Genomic DNA, 19,166 nt, shown 5'->3' with positions numbered 1-19,166 from the left:
TAAGAGCTGATGTTCTTTGTTGCACGCCACACACAGAGCCAGTTGTGCTCAAAACATTTTACTCCTTGTTCTTTCTACCCCTCACCCCAGATCCAAGCCCAAGCCCAGTTCCGGTGGGGGCTCAGTCCTCCGGAGTCTAGGAGTTGAGGTTCGAGGAGGGCATGGCAGCCGATGGGGCAAGATTGGGGCCTTTTCTGTTCTTGAAAACATGCTGCCCAGAGGCAGTCCCCGCTCAGAATACAGGAAGAAGGTGAAGTGATGGGGCTCATCAGGCAGAACTGGTAGGGTGCTAGAGCCAGTTCTTTAGCAGCAATTAGCTGGGCAGGTACCCAGTTTTCTAGAAACAGGGTAGGGAGCCGTGGCTCATTTTCATAGCTAAGGGTCCTTGGGGGCTCCATAGGAGCCCAGTGAGTAGGGTTGTGAACAGTAGGTGGGGGTGGCTAGAGGTCCTAGCCAATACCACAGGTAGTAAAACACCTGACTGTGGACCATAGTTGCAAAGAACAAACCCAGAAGAGTGGGCTCAAAGGTCAGGATAGTGCCCTGGACTCCACAGGGTTCTGGGAGGAAGGAGTGGCTTAAGCCAGTCCCAAGACCCAAAAGATGTCAGGGAAGGGCCAGGTCCATTCCTGGGCCAGGCATCTGTCCTTGGGAGCAGTGTGGAAGTCCTGGAAGCGGGGTCAGCTCTCAGGATGACTAGCTCAGCAGAGGAAGCCCAGGGTCAGGCCTAGTGGCAGCAGAAGGATGAGCCCCAATACGGCCTGGGCTGGGGCAGAGTTGAAGGCCTGGTGGTTGACACAAAGATGGCCATCGGGCTGAGACTCCTGGATTTGGGGCACCACACGAGGCTGGAGCTCTGTCACATGATAGTGAATCCAGGAGGCATAGCTGGAGGTCAGAGTGTATACGCCAGGCCTGTTGGGGGCCCCACAGGCATCGCCCCAGCTCACAATGCCTGCCAGGTACCAGAGGCCCCCCACAAGGCAGGAGAGTGGGCCCCCAGAGTCACCCTGAAGAGAAAAGTCATACAGTAACTGTCAAGACTAGGCCCCGGGCCTCCAGTCATCCATGCCAGCCCCATCCGGCCCTCATCTCCCAAGATGCGCTCGTCTCACTGGAACCCCTGCATTTACCTGGCAGGCATCCTTGCCCCCCTTCACATAGCCAGCACACAGCATGTCCTGCTGGATAAAGTGGGGCTCCTCAGGTTTGGCGTCAATGTTGTACAGACAGTTACATGTCTCTCGGCTGATCAGTGGCACCTCAAGTTGCTGAAGTTGCCGGGGGGCCAGGAGGCTCACTGTAGGAGCAAAAGATGCTTACCTGGGGCCTCCTGCCCTAAGTCAGGCACCCCTCCATGCTTCTAGGCATCAGCGCCCACCTCACCTGAGGGCGCCACGTGGCCCCATCCAGTGACAGTACATTGGAGGCCATTGGGGAAGGAGGCGTTGGCTGCAGGGAGGCAGATGGGCCGGATGTGGCGGGAGAAGGTGACAGGGCTACTGAGACGGAGGAGTGCAATGTCACCCTGGGAGCCCTCCTGGTGGTAGCTGGAGTGGGAAATGACCTGTGCCACGGTGCGGACCTCGGCCTCAGGTGTGTAGGAGTCCAGCTGGTGGGCCCCAAGCTTTACCTCATAGTCTTCCTTGACGTGCTCCCTGCAGGCAGAGGGGCCGAGGCTGGGACCCAGGAGACCTCTCCTAGTTCCCTGATCCCTGTGGGCTTGTTATATCCAACCCCAGATTCTGATCCCAAACTGCATGCTAGTTTTACCCTGTGACCTGTCACCTCTGACCTTCACTGCTGACTGATCCTTTCAGACTTTATTGATACCCCTCGACCCAACCCAAGAATCCCAACCTCTGGCCTAGACTGATCCACCTTTGACTTCCCCGCCATGCCCACCACCCAGCTGGTACCTTGGGAAGCAGTGAGCAGCTGAGAGCACCCACTGCTCAGACACGAGAGAACCACCACACGCGTGGGTGCCATCGTAGGTGATGCTGACCTGCCAGGGCCACTGGCCAGCGGCTGCACTGCTACCACCTGTGATGCGTGCTTGGGAGGCCACACCGCAGAAGGCTGCCCAGGGAGGAAGGGGAGGGGGTCAGGTCCTTCTGGGGCCCCCATACCAGGTCCTCAGCCCTGCCGTTCCCCATATAGCCCAGACAATCTGGTTTGGAGCTTGGGAAGTGAGTTCGCAGGAGCCAGCCACCCCTTTGTCCTTGCCCCACTGCTCACTGGGCATGGTTAGTTCTGTCCCCTTAACCACCCTCATTACCTAACCCAAGTTTCATGCGCCTTCCTTTCTCTCAGATCCTCCTACCTTCCATTCAGTCCACTCCTTACAAGTCAGAAGATCTTTATAAACCACAAATCTGATCAGGTCATACCTCAGCTTAAATCCTCCCCAGGCTCCACATTGCCCTTAAGATACATTCTCTACCTTCCATGGCACTACCATTTACTCCAGCCATCCCTCTGGACATTTACACTGGGCCACACACTTGTTTGCCTCTAGACCTTTGCTTATCCAGGTCCCTCTGCCTAGAATACCTTTCTTCATCCCTACTCTGCTATGCAGACCTATTTGCCTACGGAGACCATTCAAATGTCAGGCACTCCTTAACCTGCCCTGAGCCTGCTGGCTGAGTTAGACAATGCTGGAAGCTCCCAGGGCCCATACTTTCCCCAGCACTGCCCCATCACACAGTCATGATGGTCTATGACTGTTTCAACTGCAGCAATCTGGGCATTCCCTAGTGACAGGGACTGGAGCAGATCTCCTTGTCCCCAGTGCCGAGCACAGGGCTGGACACACAGAGTGGTGGATGTGTGTTGAACAAACAACAGGATTCCCACACTGAACATCTGGTTTCCAGGACTGCCTCACCCCCACCGAGGCTGCCGTTTGGAGCAGGACCCAACAGCCTTTCACAAAGTCACCTTCCCCGGAGCAGGGAAAACTGCCCAGCCAAGCTCCTCCTTCTCTCCTCATAATAACTACAATAGCTACTATTTAGTGACTGTTCAAGCAATGCCAGGCTGGGAGAGGGCTTTCACTTCTATCTCCATGACTCCTCACTGGGCCCCAGGAGACAAACATAACCAACTTCCATTTTTGAGGTGAGGGGACTGGCCAAGGATACATAGCCAGTAGTGTCTGGTGAAGTGGGAATTGAAAACCAGACTCAGAGTCAAGTGGTGAGCCTTAGAAGAAAGGAAACCTCTGGTTCATTTTCCTCAAAGGACCCACCTTTGGAATCAGATCTGGGTGTAAAATCTCAGCGACACCTCTTATTGGCTGTGTGCTCTTGGCTAAGTCACTTCACTCTCTACCTCAGTTTCTTTCTCCGAAGAATTAGGGCTCTAATCCCCATCTTTCAGAACTAATGGGGGGATTTACATAAGGTAATAAGAGTAGGTGAGATGGCCCTACAGAGAGGGTCAGGCACTCATGAAACACTCCATTGGAATCTGAATCCCGGTTCCCTTCCTTTCCCCTCCCCCATGCAAGGCTCACCTTCCTCCCCATCAGCTCCTGGAGGGAGAGAGCAAGAGGAAAGGGTAAACAGGAAAGACCAGAGTTCCCAGGCCCCTTAGCACCTACCACTTCTCCAGAGGACGGTCCTCCCCACCCCCTTGACTCCCCGGAGGCCAAAGCTGAAGGGAGAGACAGAGGCCAAGATCTAGGGAGGCTGAAGCTGGGGGATTCTTGAGCCCAGGATAAGGGATGTGCCCAGAAAAAGATTATAGCCTCAGTTTACGTGCACCACCCCTTCCCTGAGCCCCACACTCTCTGACCCACACATACTCACCAAGACCGGACCGGAATAATCCAAGTAAAAGGAGAATGGCCACAGCCTCCAGCTGTCTAAGTCCCAGGCCCGCCCTGTGGGCCATGGCCCAGAACCAGGGCCCCTGGGGAGACACCAGGCACCCAAGGGAAGGGACCTGGGGTTGGTTTCGAAGGCAAGATCCAGGTGTCGGGCCCAGTGGGAAGGGATCCTAGAATCCGCGCTGGGAAGGGGGAAGAGATGTCCAAGGCAAGAATAAGGCACAAAGGGAGACGTTGGGGTTTCCGCAGCTGCCAGTGAGGACACGTCTCCCGCTCGGTCTGGCTACGTAGAGACCTTCCAGAGTGGTGGATCCGTGGAGAAAGGCACCTACCTGCCTGCCCCTCCCCTAACCCCGCCCTCCTCACTTAGCTCCGACAGCTTTTGTTGCCAACACAGTCCTAAGTCCTCCCAGACCCCTAGGCCCTGTGTGTGTGTGTGTGTGTGTGTGTGTGTGTGCGCGCGCGCGCGTGCGTGCGCGCCAGGAGGGACTGGAAACCCCTGACAGCTGCACTCCTTAGAGTGTGACCCAACTGCCGTTTGCCCCAGGTCTTTCAGGTCTCCCAGACCAGTTATGTCCCCCAGGGCCTGGCCCAGCCTTTGTTGTCCTGGGGCCACTGTGCTCCTCCTTTCTTCCCTCCTTCAGCCTGGTATCTGAGCTCAGGACACCTGGGTCTGCCCTGGACCTGCCGTTTCAGGCCCTTCTATAGAGACTGCGGCCTCCTCTGTGTGTGGTGAGGTGTGGTGAGCGCGACTGGCAGTGCCAATCATCTCATAAATATTTCCTGAGTGCCTACTATGTTCCAGGCACAGGAGACAAAACAGACACCATCTCTGCCTTTGCTGAGCTCACAGTGAAGTTAGAGGTGACAGTTTTGAATCAAATAATCACATAGCAATTATAGAATAATTTCAAGCTAGGCCCTCTGATAAAGAAGAACGGGTGCTCTGGGGGCCTGTTCGCAGGAGCCTGACGTAGGTTGGCATAAAGAAGGGTTCCTCAAGAAGGTGCTGTTACAACTGAGGCCAGAGGAGCTATGAAAGAGTGTTAAGGCAAATATGGGAGGAGAGTGGTCCAGGGAAAGTCTCAGGTGGAGGGTGCAGGTGGCACAGGTCCAGGAGAAGAAAGCGCATGCGACCGGGTTGGGGTCAGGTTCATCCTAAATCAGTGTATAAGTCTGTGGACAGCTGGGCATGTGTGTTGGCTTCAAGCCTCAGAAAAACAGACCCCACTTCCCCACCTAATTTCCATAAGACTGGGGACCTCCCAGCCAAAACTTTGGGGCCCCTCCTGGAGGGCAAGGAATTCCTGGAGTGGGTGAGGGGCTAGAAGCTAACTGGCTAACTCGGAGGGAGTCTAAGCCAGGGAAGAGGGAGCAACATTGGACGCTGTGGTGGGTTTGGGGAGAGGATGGGTGTATTAAATGTTTATGGGGAATGGCATATGGGTGACTGAGTATGGGACACAGGTGGGGATGTATGTCCTTGTGGAGATTCATGGGAACATTCTCTTTGGGATCTGGCAGCTAATGATAAGCCTGTCCCTTTAAGAACCTCTGCCCTTCTCCACAATCTCCCAGGAACTCCCTGCTTCCCCTCCCCCATCCTCTGCCCACTCTACCTATAGATGGTGACTCCAGCCCCTGAGGTGACCCCTCTGCCACCCTTATCAGCCGGCTTCCACCCTAGCACTTCCCCTTCCCCGGGTCTCCATTTGCCCTTCTTCTGTACTCAAACATCAACCTTTTTCATGACCTATTCCTGATGCCCAGCCAGGGGTGTTCCCCACTACACTGGGAGCACTTCATGGACTTATCTATCAGACCCCAGACCCCATGACTTAGTAGTTAGCAGGGAATGTGGTTGAATTCATGCAGGGGGGTGCACTAGTAAACGGTGGGTGAGGTAGTGGGATGTACATACAAGGACACATGCTGGTGCCCAAACTCTGGAGGCACTGGGCAGGATATGAAAGTGGACCCTTGAAGGGTCCCACATAAGTGTCATGTGTGTGCACCGGGGGCACTGGAGGTGTACACTCTGGGGCATTCATCAGGGTGTGTTTAGGAGGGGTAGCTGTCTGTAGATATAGGATAAGGCAGACAGACCCTCTGCACTCCCAGACTCCTGGACTCTTCCTCTAACGCTCACCCTCAGTCTGGGAGGGGTGGAGGATGGCAGGGGGCAGAGAGAGAAGGGAAGTAGGGTCTGAGCTAGGGCTGAAGTGTCTATCAGGTGCTAGGGATGCTGATTCCACTGGGGAGGTGACACACACCCAGCTGCCACCCAACCTCCCCCGCCCTGGGGCAGGAATGAAGGACAGCTGCCACGTTATCAGGGACACATTTCCTGGGAGCCCAAGGCCTGACTCACAGAGACCCAGAAGGGATGGGCCCTATCCCTTGGGCTTCCCCCAGCCCCTCAGCCTTCCCCCAGCAATGCCACAAGGCCACGTGTCTGTGTTTACACCTTTATTGGCCGCTTCCCACTGCCCCCAAGGATTCCCATGCCCAAAATAGCCAGGCACAGAGGCCCAATAATCCGAAGCTGCTGCAGTCCGGGTGGGTGGGGCCCTCTGGAGGTTCCGGCTAGGGAACAAAGCCGGTTAGGCCACATTCCAGCCCTACAGGGCGGGAAGTGGAGGGCTGGAGGGGGTGGAGGAGGAGAAGGAGAGGCGGCCAAGGGACCCAGGCCCCCTCAGCCCTGGATCAGGGGGAGCAATAGTAGCAGCAGGAGCAGAGCAGCCTGAGGGGAGCCTGAGGCCCTGGCCAGGTCAGCGGGGCAGAGGTCGCTGCCTTCAGGGGGCCAGTGGGGGTAGCCATTGGGAGGCAGGAAATGGGCCTCCCCTACTGTCTGGGCGATCCAGGCTTCTTCAGGGCCAATGGCAGCAAATAGCTCCTGGCTCCCTCGAACAGCCATGCCCATGAGGACCCAGGAGCCTCCCTCGGTCTGGCACAGGAGCGGAGGTGCTGAGGTCACCTGCAGTGTCAGGGCCAAGCCCAAAAGGGTCTCTTACCCTTCCTTCTGATTCACCGCACCTTCTCCTTAGAGTCCAACCACAAAGCACTACTTCTCTACATCCTTAGGCATCCAGGCCCCTGGTCTCTCTCCGAGGTCCAGCTAGGAAGCACACTTCTTCCCATTTGGGGCCCAGCACTCAAGAATTCCAACCCTGCTCTCTCTCTAGGGTCCAGCTGCCCAGCACTGCCTCTCCCCTCCCTGGACCAGGACGCCCAGGCCCCTTTACCTCACACCTATCCTCTTGACCCTCTGAATACAGAACACAGAGAGTCCCAGGAGGCAGAATGCCTTGATAGAGACAGTGACAGAGTCGTGGCGTCAAGATGGAGACAGCTGCAGCCACAGGAACTAGAGAGAGGAGAGAGGGTTGTCACAGGGATTCTGGCCTTCAGTCACCTCTCACACCCAGGACCCTGGGCTCTCTCACCTCGGTCTCGGGGGTCCTTCCAGCCCAGCACCCAACAGCTGGCCCCCAGGGGGATACCCCCTGGGTGAAGGCAGATGGGCAAGGCTGATGGCGAAGGTTCCACCCGGGAGCTCAGCTCCAGGAGGGCAAGGGGGGGCCTAAATCCCAGGTGTCGGGGCAGACGGATGCTGATGACCAACCGGGATACCTGGTGGCCCTGTGGGAGGGGGCTAGCCCCTGCCCGGCCCAGGTACACTTCAATATAAGGCACTGTTGTAAAGCCCGGCCTGTTGGAACAAAGCCCAATGTGACCTCCTGCTCCCCGAATTGCTATAAAGTCCTGCCCAATCCAGAGGACAGGGCAGAATGAACTCCAAGGTCATTCCACTAGCTTCTTCATTATTCCTCTTTCCAAATTTCTCTTCTATCTCAAAACACTTGTAGTGGTTCCCTTTACTGTAAGAGCCCTAAAGGGATTATATCCCACTATTTTAAAAGTCCTTTTGAAAAAAAAAGTTCCTTTGCCCATCTTTCCATTTCTTCCCTCTTGCCCAAGAGATGGGTGAGACCCACCTGAGGACACAGTGAGTGGCTGCCACGACCCAGCCTGGGGCCACTAGGATCCCAGTGCAGACTTGATTTCCAGCCACATGCACTTCTGCCAGCCAGGGCCACAGGATACCCATCACAGCTGGCTCTGGCCGCAGGCCACAGGCTAGGGGAGAGGAGGTGACCACCTAAGTGAGGGCTCCACAGCTGACCCCTGAAGGGTCTGCCATGGATCTTAGCACACGCAGGAGCCCCAAAGCCCTCTAAGCCCTAAGCCCTCACCACCATGTTCTGTGTGAGGGGGACAAGCCTGTGTCTCAGTCTCCTCCCCCTCAGGGCCCCAGTCCCAAGTCAGCTGGTCTTCCAGGTAGGCTCCCCGAGTCACATGGCTGATCCATGGGCCATGGGTCTGCAGGGGGTAGAAGGCTCTGGGACGTAGGCAGCCACTGGAGAAGTCGCTGATTCCAGCCAGGAACCAGGTCCCCTCTTCCTGGCACAGAAGGCTCCAATGAGAGTAGTTCTGCAGCAAGAGCATGTGCAAGTTGATGAGAGGCTATCAAAGGTCCTGGGGCTTTCCTGTACTCCTCTCTCTCTCTCTCTCTCTCTCTCTCTCTCTCTCACTCACTCAGACAAAACAAGTCCCACCTCCTCCAAGCCAGGCTCCAATAGTAATCTGTGTAAGAAGTCAGCCCTCACTTTAAGATTCTCTTTAAATCTAGGGGTAGCAAGAAGGTCAGACATCGCCCAGGGCCCGTCTCAGGCCCCTCCCCAAAGTCCTCCAGGGCTAGGCTCCGCCCCCAGCGAGAGGCCCCGCCTTAATCCCGTCCCTGCCCGCAGAGTGCTCGGCCTCATTCCTAGTTCTTCTCAGACCCTGCCCTGGCAACCACTCGCGTTAAGACGCGCGGGCCCCGCCCCCGTCGCTCACCCAGCAGCGGCCCGCCTCCTCCTCTTCCTGGTAGGCGGGGCAGAGCGCGTGTGGAGGGTCTCCTGGCGGCGGCACTGACTCCCCCTGGCGGCCATACAGGCAGTGACACCACCAGCCGCCCAACAGCTCCGCCTCAAGCAGTGTGCTGGGTCCGGGCTCAGGTTCTGGAAGAGAAAAGAAAGGGAGCCTGCGCTGCGGAGGAGTCCGGCCCGGCTCCGCCCAGCCCTGCGTGGGGCCCCTGCTCACCCCCGCGGCCCCAGCGCGCCAGGCGGCAGCGGCTCCTGGGCAGGAAATAGTGTTCTGGGTGAGGTAGGCACACTGGCCGCAAGGCGGTGCTCAGGTTCACCGGCGTTTGCAGCTGCAGCAGCGCCAGATCCGAGGTGTCGTCCCATGAGGCATTCTCGTGCGGCATGAAGCGTGCCACCAGCTCTGCGCGCGGACGCGAGGGCAGTAGCACGCGCCAGTTGTCTAGGTCTCGGGGCAGGTCTGAGTTGATGGGGCTGCGGGTTGGGGGAAACTGGGACGTGGGCCCCATCCTGCGCACTCGGCTCAAACCCACACATGTCTGGCTTGGACTCTGGATTTCCAGAGAACCCGGCATCCTTGATAGAATTTATACTACCCCGTACTCGCCCCCAGTAGACTAGGATCCCGCTTTGCAAGCTGGATCCTACACCTGCCTGTGAAACCCCGCACTCCAGACCGATGTGCCCTTCCACCCCTACTCCTACCCTACCCAGGGGAAGGGCTGGGGACAGGTCGATAGTGTCTCAGGCAGATGGTGGGGGGGGAGGGGAAAAAATCTAAGACTGCGTTTTCACTCACTCCAGAAAGCAGCTGGCAGGTGCCAAGACCCAGCTTTCAGACACCAGCGCCCCATGGCAGGGTCTGGATCCTGGCACCATCACCCGCGCCTCCCAGGGCCAGGTCCCTGGCCTTGGTGCCTTCCCGCACTCTGAGGGGTGAGAGACTTGGGTCAGGGGGCCTCCCAGGCCACCAGCAGTTTCCACCCCAACTCAAATCTTCCATGTCCAGGTGACATCTAGGGGTCCTTCTCCCTTACCTGGCAGGGCAATGGTGCAGTTCTCATCCGTGGGCTCCCAGGGACTTGGCTGGGGCTCCCAGGACTGGGTGGGAAAGGCAGGCCCAGGTTCTGAGCCCATCACCTGTTCCCGTATCCATGCCTCATAGGGGGCCACAGCAGTGAAGACTCCAGGGCGGTTCCTCCGTCCACAGCCAAAGCCAAAGCTGGTGATTCCTGCCTGGAACCATTGGCCGCCTTCCTCACAGACCAGGGGGCCCCCAGAGTCTCCCTGATAGTAGATAATTCAGTGTCAGGGGATCAGCCCAGGGACCCACCAGCTTATACTAGGCCACCTCACAAAGATTCTAAACCTCTTCTTGTTGCCAAACATAGAGCCACCTTCTGGAAACTGGCCCTGGCTGTACTTGTCCTCTGCATTCCCTGCAACTCTAAACAGAAGAAAGCTTTCTAAGGCAGAAAGGCTGATGAGCAGCCAAAGCCAAAGGCAGCAAGCTAATGCATTAAAGGCCACATTAGAGAGGCCTTCAGGTCTCATTCAGAGCCAACTGATTCTTGTTCAATAAATGGCTCAAATAGGGGTGCCTGGGTGACTCAGTCGGTTAAGGGACCAACTCTTGGTTTTGGCTCAGGTCATGATCTCATGGTTCGTGAGTTTGAGCCCTGCATCTGGCTCTGTACTGGCAGTGTGGAGCCTGCCTGCTTGAGATTCTCTCTCTCCCTCTCTCTCTCTGCCCCCCCCACTCTGTCTCTCAGAATAAACTTTTAAAAATTAAAAAATAATTAAATTAAATATTCAATTTTTCAGTTACACTAGCCACATCTCAAATGTTCAATAGCCAATGTGGCTAGTGGCTATCATACTGGACATCACAGGTATAGAACATTGTAGGAGGTTCTAATGGACAGTGCTTGGTTTAGAGGAATTTGAATTGTTTGCAATCCTGTCCAAGAAGCAGGGGATTATGTCCCTAGGTCTTGGAACCTCGTAATTGGGAGGGACGCTGAAGACTATCTAGCTTGAATTCTCATCACCACCATTCACGCTTGAGTGCCCTCAAAAATGTGTGCCATTGGAGGAAAGTTCCTGGGGGAAATGGTTAAAATATACTATGTTTTGTTTTCAGCAAGATATCTGGAAAATTCTCATCTGTGAGGAATTAATTCATTTTTTAAAATGAACCTACTAAGTAATAGGTGCTGTGCTATGGACTGGGATGGGGGATAATAATAATAGCTAATGCTTATTTGAACTCTTATTAAAGACCAGGCACTGTCCTAAGTGCTTTTATATATACAAATTCCTATAATCATCATAGCCACCCTATGAAGTAGGGTGAAGCCACCTATAAAGTATCAACTCCATCTTCCAGATTCTCGAGAAAGTCTGAACATATGGAGGTAAATAACAGCCAAGGGTACACAGCTAGTAAGTGGTGGTGCTGGACTTCCAACCGGGCTGACTCACTCTGGAGTCTTGGCAGGTAACCTCCACACTGTGCTGCCATAAGTAACAGTGCCCTCTTGTTGAGCCCCAAGTTCTGTCCATTTATAATCTTCTCATCAATCCTATCCATTGGCAATCTTGCCCTCTTTTTGCAGATGAGGCTCAGAGACATTGAGAGAGATATTTGTCTATTCCTCATGCTTCCTATTGGTTAGGGCTCTGCCTGGCCCTGTGAGGCAGATGCAGGGGCCTCCCCTCACCTGGCAAGTGTCTCTGCGGCCCTCCGGGTAGCCAGCACACAGCATCCCTGGCAATAGCTGGAAAGTGAGGTTGAACGGGCCAGGCCGGCTATAGAGACACTGACAGGCAGCCTCTCCCAGCAACCTGAGCTCCACTTCTTGTAGCGCCCACGGGAGAGGCAGGGGGTCTGCAGGTCGAACCAGAGAGCAAATGCTGTGAGGCAGATAGGAAGTCCCCTGTGCCCCAGCTCGGCTTAATGCCCTTCAGCTGCCTCCTGGACATCTACTTAGATACACCATGGCACCCTGGCCTGCTACACTCAAACTAGTCATTGTCACCTCCTGCTCCTCTCTGTTCTTCCTATATCCTCATCTCAGGAATGGCCCTATCAAGCACCTAGTGAGAGCCTCCACGGATGGTTGTGCAGTGAGAGCAGTATCCAGACAATAAACGAGGCCTGTGCGGGCTAAAATCACTAAGATCTGAGCCCTGACATGGGCTGTGTCAATCTTGAGAGGGCACGCTTTTCAACAAAGGTGCCATGTAGACTAAGGTGTGGTCCTGTACCAAGCTGCCAAGCATGGAAGCTGGGTTGTCAGCTGTGACCCCTGTCTCAGCTTCCTCTCCCCAATCAGTTCCCAAGTCCTGAAAACCTCTCATTTGTGACTTCTTGGAATTGTCACTGCAACTGCCCTAGTTCAGAAGGTACAACTTTGGGCCTGGATGATTGGCCCCGGCTCCTCACTGGTGCCTGCCACAAGGAGGTGTTCAAGAAATACCTGTTGAATGAAAGAAAGATGAACTGAACAAATGAATGAGTGCAAGTAGGGAGAAGACAGGAGGTGGGAAAGTAGAGAGACGAGTGAAGGGAGGGGAGGGGAGGACGGGAGGAAGAGGGACAGGGGAATGGAGGGCAGAAGCTGACATTGCTGAACGCTTAGGATATGCCAGGTGCTGTGCTTTAGTGCACCATCACCTAGGGCAAAAACATCTGAAGTACATTAATAACTGCTGTTAGGCATTGTGCTATAAACTTTACATGGATTTTCTCATTTAATCCTTAACCCAACAACCCCACGAACTGGGCACTATTTTTTCCTTAATTTTCAGAGGAGGAAATGGGTCGGATGAAGTGGTTTGTCTGAAATAGCCGAGCTAGGATGGGAACCCTATTCAGATCCCATATCCAGGAAAGGAAACAACAACAACAACAACAACAACAACAACAACAACAACAAAAACCTGGAAGGAAAGGTGAGGAGGGAATTGGGGTGGATGAGTCAGTAGTCTTAGTTTGAGAGCCCTTGGGGAGAAGGATAGATGGACAATTGCACAGCATTTACCTGCGGCGTGGCAGAAATCTGCGCTCCAAGACCCCACCCAAGGCCCCACTCGGTGGGCCCCGCCTCCTGAACCCCCGCCCTGAGGGCCCACCCACCCCGGGCCCAGCTTTTAGGACTCTCCCCGAGGTCTTCCCCCAAGGACCGCTCAGTAGGCTCCACCTCTCCGGTAACCTGCTTCCCGGGACCCCTTCACCTCACTCACCCGCTTCCTGGATGTCCCCCCAGCCAGTGGCCCAGCAGGCCGTGCCATGAGCGAAGCGGTGCGAGGCCCGCGGCAGGCAGATCGGCCGCACGGCGGGGCCCAGCCTGGCGGGCGAGGCCAGGCGCAGGAGGGCCAGGTCTGCGCCCAGTTCCACGCTGCTGTAGTTGTCCGGCACGAGGATGGCGGCCACCGCGCGGGCGTGCGCGCTGTCAAGAGGCCCGTCCTGGGAGTGCACGCCCAGCAGTACCGACCACTCGGTCGCGGGCTCCAAGGTCCCGTTCCTGCGCGGAGGCCCAGGCAGGAGCAGGTTAGGTTGACCCCAAGGTGGGGACAGACTCTCGTGGGGGTGGGATCTCGCTCAGAGCAAGGGAGAAGGTGGGATCAGGAGCAACCCAGGAGGGGCAGAGTGGGATCCAGATTAGGGGCTAGGGCGATCCAGGTTGAGATAGATTCCCAAAAAGGGGAGGAGTGGATGCGATTTGGGGATGATTGGGGGACATTGGAAAGACGGAATTCAGACCCGGATATTTGGTGGAGTGGTGGGTCGAGTCTGCAGGTGGCGTCCACCGTATTCAGAACAAGGATACCCTCGAAGAGAACTTCGAGGTTGGGCAGGGAGACTGGCACAGCTCGGTTCCAAGTTGGCGGTGAGTGCATGGGATCAAGCTGCGGGGCTGGCTTGACTTTTGAAGAGGGTTTGGACGTGGGCGAATACTCACGTCACGAAGCAGTGAGCAGCGGAGAGCACCCAGGAAGGGGCGATGAGGGAGCCCCCGCAGATGTGGCCACCCCTCTGATGCAGGCTCACCTGCCACGGCCAGCTGCCTGGCTGCGCTTCTGAGCCCCCCATGATTCGGGTAGAGGGCTCAGGGCGGCCGCAGTCTGCAATGGGGTACCATGGAGGTCATAGCCTGCCTGGTCCCTAGGCACGAGGCCCAGGTAACTCAAGACAAAGCCCTGTCTCCCGCGCGGCTTCAGTTTGCACCTCTGAACAAAGAACAAAGAGGACTTAGGCACTTTTTTTTTTTTTTATGTTTATTTATTTTTAACAGAGAGAGGGAGAGAGGAGAGAGAGAGAGAGAGAGAGAGACAGAGCATGAGTGGGGCAGAGGCAGAGAGAGAGAGAGAGAGAGAGAGAGAGAGAGAGAGAGAGAATCTGAAGCAGGCTCCAGGCTCTGAGCTGTTAGCCCAGAGCCTGACACGGGGCTCTAACTCAGGGGCTCTAAGTCACCAACCAGAGATCATGACCTGAGCCAAAGTGGGACCCTCAACCGACTGAGCCACCCACGTGCCCCAGGACTTCCACCTTCCTCACTGCCTAGCCAGGCTTAACCTTCTTTAAGATCTGAGGAACCCCCACTCTTCCTTACCTAGATCTTCAGGTTCTTCTTGGGTAGGACTGAGAGCTGGGAGTTGGAGAGTAAAGAGAGGAATGTACTGGTGACTTCCAGTCCCTGACACTTCCCAGTCCCCATCTTCCTGTTCTCCCTCCCCTACCTCTCTCCCTTTCCCCAGTTCTCTGTTCTTTCACCATCCCCTTGGAGCACCCATGCTACCCCTCCCATCTTTTCTGCCTCCCATGTGATACACCCCCCACCCCCACCCCCCAGTCCAACTGCCTTACCTGAGTCATGGAGAGCTCCTGGGATGGGGCTGATGGCTGGAAAGAGGAAAGCAGGAAGAGGCTGGAGACCTATAATTTGATGAGCCCTCCCTGCCTCCCTGCCCCCAAGCTTTAGAGCTACGCCATCTCCCCTGGCATCCAGGCCCCTTTCCCCTCTGGTAGGCTATTCTTCTCCCTTCTGACACCTCACTCCCTCATTCTTCCTGATGTCTTCCTCTCTTTCCTCCTCTGACACCCCACTACCCACACAGAACCCAGGCGTTCTGCTTTCCAGCTTCCCAGATACTAAGGCCCAGGTCCCTTGCAGCCATCTCTTATCCCCTGAGTTACCAAGGATCACAAATGGAAGGAGCAGGTGCTGGGACATGGCACATTTGAGTCAGCTGGAGGCACGGAGATGGGCGAAGTTTTGCTCCCAGCCACAGCTCTGTCACTGCCTAGGCAGCCTGTGACTCCTGATGGTCCCAGGAGCCGCCCCACCCTCCCTGGCTGGAGCCCATCTCCGGCAATCTGAGAGGATCTAGGGCTGGAAAGGGGAAGCAGGGAGCCTAGAGGCCCCACCCAGAGCCCTGTGAGCATCTCATATCTCTGGAGGCCCAAGGTGGGGGTGGGAAGCAGATGTCCTAGCTCCAGGACACTGTTGGGTGGGGGGGTGGAGGAGTGGAGAACCCTGTGGGCAAAGGTGGAAGATGAGGACAGCTAGGTGCTGTGAGGCTGATGTTCTGGGTCCTTGGTGAGGCGGGCTGTAGGTTAGCCCAAGCCCTTGGGATGGAGCAGGTGGCCCCTCAGTGGCGTGACTCACCAGAGACCTCACCTCTATTCGGGGTGCGGCTTACCCCAGTGGCTTGGCCTTTTCTTCTCACACAGCTCTGGTTACTGGAGTTGCTGGCCAGGTCTGGGAAGGGAGCCCTAGGGAATTCAATCCCATCCCAACAAAAGGATCACAGATTCCGTCAAGTTGCGCAGGGCCAAGGATTCTGGGAGGGGCCTGGGCAGGCTGGCACAGCCAAAAGGACGTCACCCTTTTCTGTGTTAGAGTGCTCTCAAGTGTTGTCACTTACTCTTTGTGTGACTTTGGGAAAGTCACTCAACTCTTCAGTGTATTTCGATGGCAATCCGCCTAAGAAACATATGGTGCCTCAAAGGAATCAAGGAGAGTTTAATTAAAGAACTATTTACAGAGGTCTAGGCAGGGATAAGGGAAACCAGCAAGGGATGGGTGAAGCATGCTGGGGCTAGCAAGAGTGGAGAGCCCTTCCTGGAGAGGCCAAGAGAAGAAACACATACTGGAGCTGGAAATGGAGAGCCTGGAGGAGAGAGCTCAGTGGGAGCTCCTTCAATGGAGAGATGTGACCTTTATCAACCTGTGGCTCATGCAGGGAGGGAGCTGGGAGATAAAAGTCACCATCTCGCTTTCCTCCTACCCTCCCATCACCTGCCAGCTCCTCCCATCTCCGAAACCTCCCAGAAGCCAGAGTGACAGGGAGGCCATGATGTGGCCCATAAAGGTCACTCTGGGGGAACAGATCAGAATGGAGAAGGGTGGAGGAGAATGGAAATGAAGAGTTGAATAGCCACACACAGGTTTTCCCTGCTATCCGGAAGTAGAGCATTTCTATGAAAACTTTTGGAAGCGGAAAAGGCATAAAGCAAAGAAGCAGTTACTATTAATTTATATGAAAAAAATTTTTTTAGCATTCCCAGATCCAAAAATCAACCTCTTTTCCTTCCTTCCTCCCTCCCTTCCTTCCTTTCTTCCTTTTTTTGAAAAATTTATTTTTAGGTAATCTCTACATCCAAATGTGGGGCTTGAACCCACAGCCCTGAGACCAAGAGTCACATGCTCCCCTGGCTGGGGACTCATCTTTTAGGCTTTTCTCATACCTTAGGTCATATCTTGCTAACAAATGCACAATATAAATTGAGATCAAGCACAGACGCTCACATAGTCCAAAGCTATGATGGCTTGATGCTGGGATGCTGAGTCTAGTTCCCAGGGAAGGAGATCTCCATGACAGTTGACTGCAAAACAAACAAACTCTGAGCACCATTGTCACTTTTCGCCTTTTTTTGAAAAAGTGAAAATCCCTTCTGGATTTTTTTTTTGTTAGTGAAAACAGATACTAACGTAGGTCTTTCCTAAAAGCAAAGTGGTGGGGCGCCTGGGTGGCTCAGTCGTTTGAGCGTTCATGATCTCACGGGTCATGAGTTGGAGCCCTGCATCGGGCTTGCTGCGTCAGCACAAAGCCCACTTGGGATCCTCTGACCCCTCTCTCTCTCTGCCCCTCCCCGGCTTGCACTTTCTCTCTCTCTTGTGCGTGCGTGCTCTCTCTCTCTCTCAAATAAATTTAATAAACATTAGGAAAAAAAGCAAAGTGTCATAACGTAAACTTTTGAAAAGCAGGGGATACCTGTATATCTATTTTGTTACCAAGAATATAAGCTAATGATGACTCTATTAGTCCAGTTTCCCTAGTAAATAGAGGTCTGGGCAAACCCTACATGCTTGTGCTTTATTGGGAGGTACAATCCCAGCGCAACAAGAGCAGGGGAAAATAAGATCAGGTGACCAGGGAGAGAGAAAATGCAAATATCGGGACCCAACAATTGAGTGGAGTTAATTGATAACCTTGCTAACCTTAGCTAGTCTGCGGACACAATGAAGGTAAACTTGGTGGCAATAGCTTCATAATAAGTTTATTTGTTTATTATTAAAAACATTTTTTAAGTTTATTTATTTTGAGAGGGACAGAGAGAGTGCAAGTGGGGGAGGGGCAGAGAGAGGGGAAGAGAGAGAATCCCAAGCAGGCTCCTCACTGCCAGCTTGGAGCTTGGACTCATGAAACAGAGAGATTATGACCTGAGCCAAAATGTAGAGTTGGCCTCTTAACCAACTGAGCCACCCAGGTACCCTAAAAAAAAAATTTTTTTTTAACGTTTATTTATTTTTGAGAGAGAGACACACACACACACAGAGACAGAGGACGAGTTGGGGAGGGGCACAGAGAGAGAGGGAGACACAGAATCTGAAAGCAGGCTCTAGGCTCCAAGCTGTCAGCACAGAGCCTGATGTGGATGGAGCTCCAGTCCACAAACCATGAGATCATGACCTGAGCTGAAGTTGTCCGCTTAACCAACTGAGCCACCCAGGCACACCTCCCCCCAATTTTTTTTAATGTTTATGTATTTTTGAGAGAGAGAAATAAAGAGAGACATAGACAGAGTGTGAGTGGGGGAGGGGCAGAAAGAGAGGGAGACACAGAATCCAAAGCAGGCTCCAGGCTCTGAGCTGTCAACCCACTGAGCCACCCAGGTTCCCCTATTTATTTACTTTTTAAGTAAGCTCTGTGTCCAACCTCAGGCTTGAACTCAGGACTCCAATATCAAGAATCACATTCCTGGAGTTTCTAAGTCTCCTGGGGCGCTCATTTTCGGGCATTTGCCCCTCCAAGGATAAAGAACTAGTTATTCAGACAACAAACAGAAAAAACAGGCAATTGGCAAATAAAAGTAGAAAAAAGAGAGTGTATGGGATGGTTAAAGCAAAACATGCATACCAGGAGCACTCTCACCTACAAAGTATTTGCTGCAATTCAGTAGTTCTCAAACATTTTGGTTTCAGGACCTCCTTACACCTTTATTTTTATTTTTTTATTAAAAATTTTTTTTCAATGTTTTATTTTATTTTTTGAGAGACAGAGACAGATCATGAGCAGGGGAGGGGCAGAGAGAGAGGGAGACACAGAATCCAAAGCAGGCTCCAGGCTCTGAGCTGTCAGCACAGAGCCCGATGCAGGGCTTGAACCCATTAATGCGAGATCATGACCTGAGTCGAAATCTGACACTCAACCAGCTGAGCCACCCAGGTGCCCCAACCTCCTTACACTTTTAAAAATTATTGAGGAATCCAAATAATTTTTGCTTATGTGGGTTATATCTATCAATATTTACTGCCTTTGAAATTAAAACTCAGAAATACTTAAAATTATTTATTAATTCACTAAAGAATTACTGCGTTACATGTTCATGTAAGTAACATATTTTTTAATGAAAAGTAACTATATTTTCAAAAATCATAGTGAAGGGGCGCCTGGATGGCTCAGTCGGTTGGGCCTATGACTCTTCGTTTCAGCTCAGGTCACGATCTCATTGTTCGTGAGTTCGAACCCCATGTAGGGCTCTGCACTGACAGCACGGAGCCTGCTTGGGATTTTCTCTCTTTGCCCCTCCTCTGCACACCAGCTCTCTCACTCACACTGTCTCTATCTCTCAAGGTAAATAACTAAACTTAAAATTTTTTTTAAATGTAATAGAAAATAGTGAAGAGAGTGATGTTTTAAAAGTGAAAAGAATGACATTTTTGCAAACCTCGCTAGTGTCTGGATTAATAGGCTACAGCTGGATTCTCATATCTGCTTTTGCATCCGGCCTTTTGGAATATCACTGGTCAAGTAGCTGTTGGAAACCTGTATTGTACACTTGATATCATGAAAATAGTTTTGGCCTTGGGCACCCCTTGAAAGGGTCTGTG

General features: G+C 53.7%; 2 protein-coding genes across 4 annotated transcripts; both read right to left on the bottom strand.

The window, feature by feature from the left end:
* Positions 1-42: 42 nt before the first annotated feature.
* Positions 43-4,182, bottom strand: PRSS8 (serine protease 8). The gene is made up of 5 exons (XM_040463257.1): positions 3,819-4,182; positions 1,920-2,082; positions 1,387-1,658; positions 1,134-1,300; positions 43-1,010 (listed from the first exon to the last, which is right to left on the bottom strand). The coding sequence occupies exons 1-5, from the start codon at positions 3,901-3,903 to the stop codon at positions 702-704; spliced, it is 996 nt and encodes a 331-aa protein (XP_040319191.1). The 5' UTR covers positions 3,904-4,182; the 3' UTR covers positions 43-701.
* Positions 4,183-6,292: 2,110 nt separating this feature from the next.
* PRSS36 (serine protease 36) lies at positions 6,293-15,002 on the bottom strand. Of its 3 annotated transcripts, none has more exons than XM_040463177.1 (15): positions 14,966-15,002; positions 14,636-14,671; positions 14,382-14,417; positions 13,731-13,893; positions 13,012-13,292; positions 11,487-11,653; positions 9,801-10,050; positions 9,563-9,692; positions 8,984-9,237; positions 8,738-8,901; positions 8,095-8,332; positions 7,837-7,978; positions 7,285-7,550; positions 7,084-7,205; positions 6,293-6,815 (listed from the first exon to the last, which is right to left on the bottom strand). In XM_040463177.1, exons 1-15 carry the CDS (start codon positions 15,000-15,002, stop codon positions 6,534-6,536), a joined length of 2,568 nt encoding a protein of 855 aa, XP_040319111.1. In that variant the 3' UTR covers positions 6,293-6,533. The 3 variants fall into 3 exon arrangements, with proteins under 3 accessions (XP_040319111.1, XP_040319113.1, XP_040319114.1); XM_040463179.1 differs by having other exon boundaries at positions 8,753-8,901; XM_040463180.1 differs by lacking the exon at positions 7,084-7,205 and having other exon boundaries at positions 7,472-7,550.
* Between the last annotated feature and the right edge of the window lie 4,164 nt (positions 15,003-19,166).

This window comes from Herpailurus yagouaroundi, unplaced genomic scaffold (genome assembly GCF_014898765.1).
Source record: "Herpailurus yagouaroundi ecotype Mexico unplaced genomic scaffold, PumYag 379, whole genome shotgun sequence".
In the NCBI taxonomy this organism is placed as follows: Eukaryota; Metazoa; Chordata; class Mammalia; order Carnivora; family Felidae; genus Herpailurus; species Herpailurus yagouaroundi.
The sequence above is the reverse complement of the archived record's forward strand: the minus strand, read 5'-3'. Positions and strand labels throughout refer to the sequence as shown.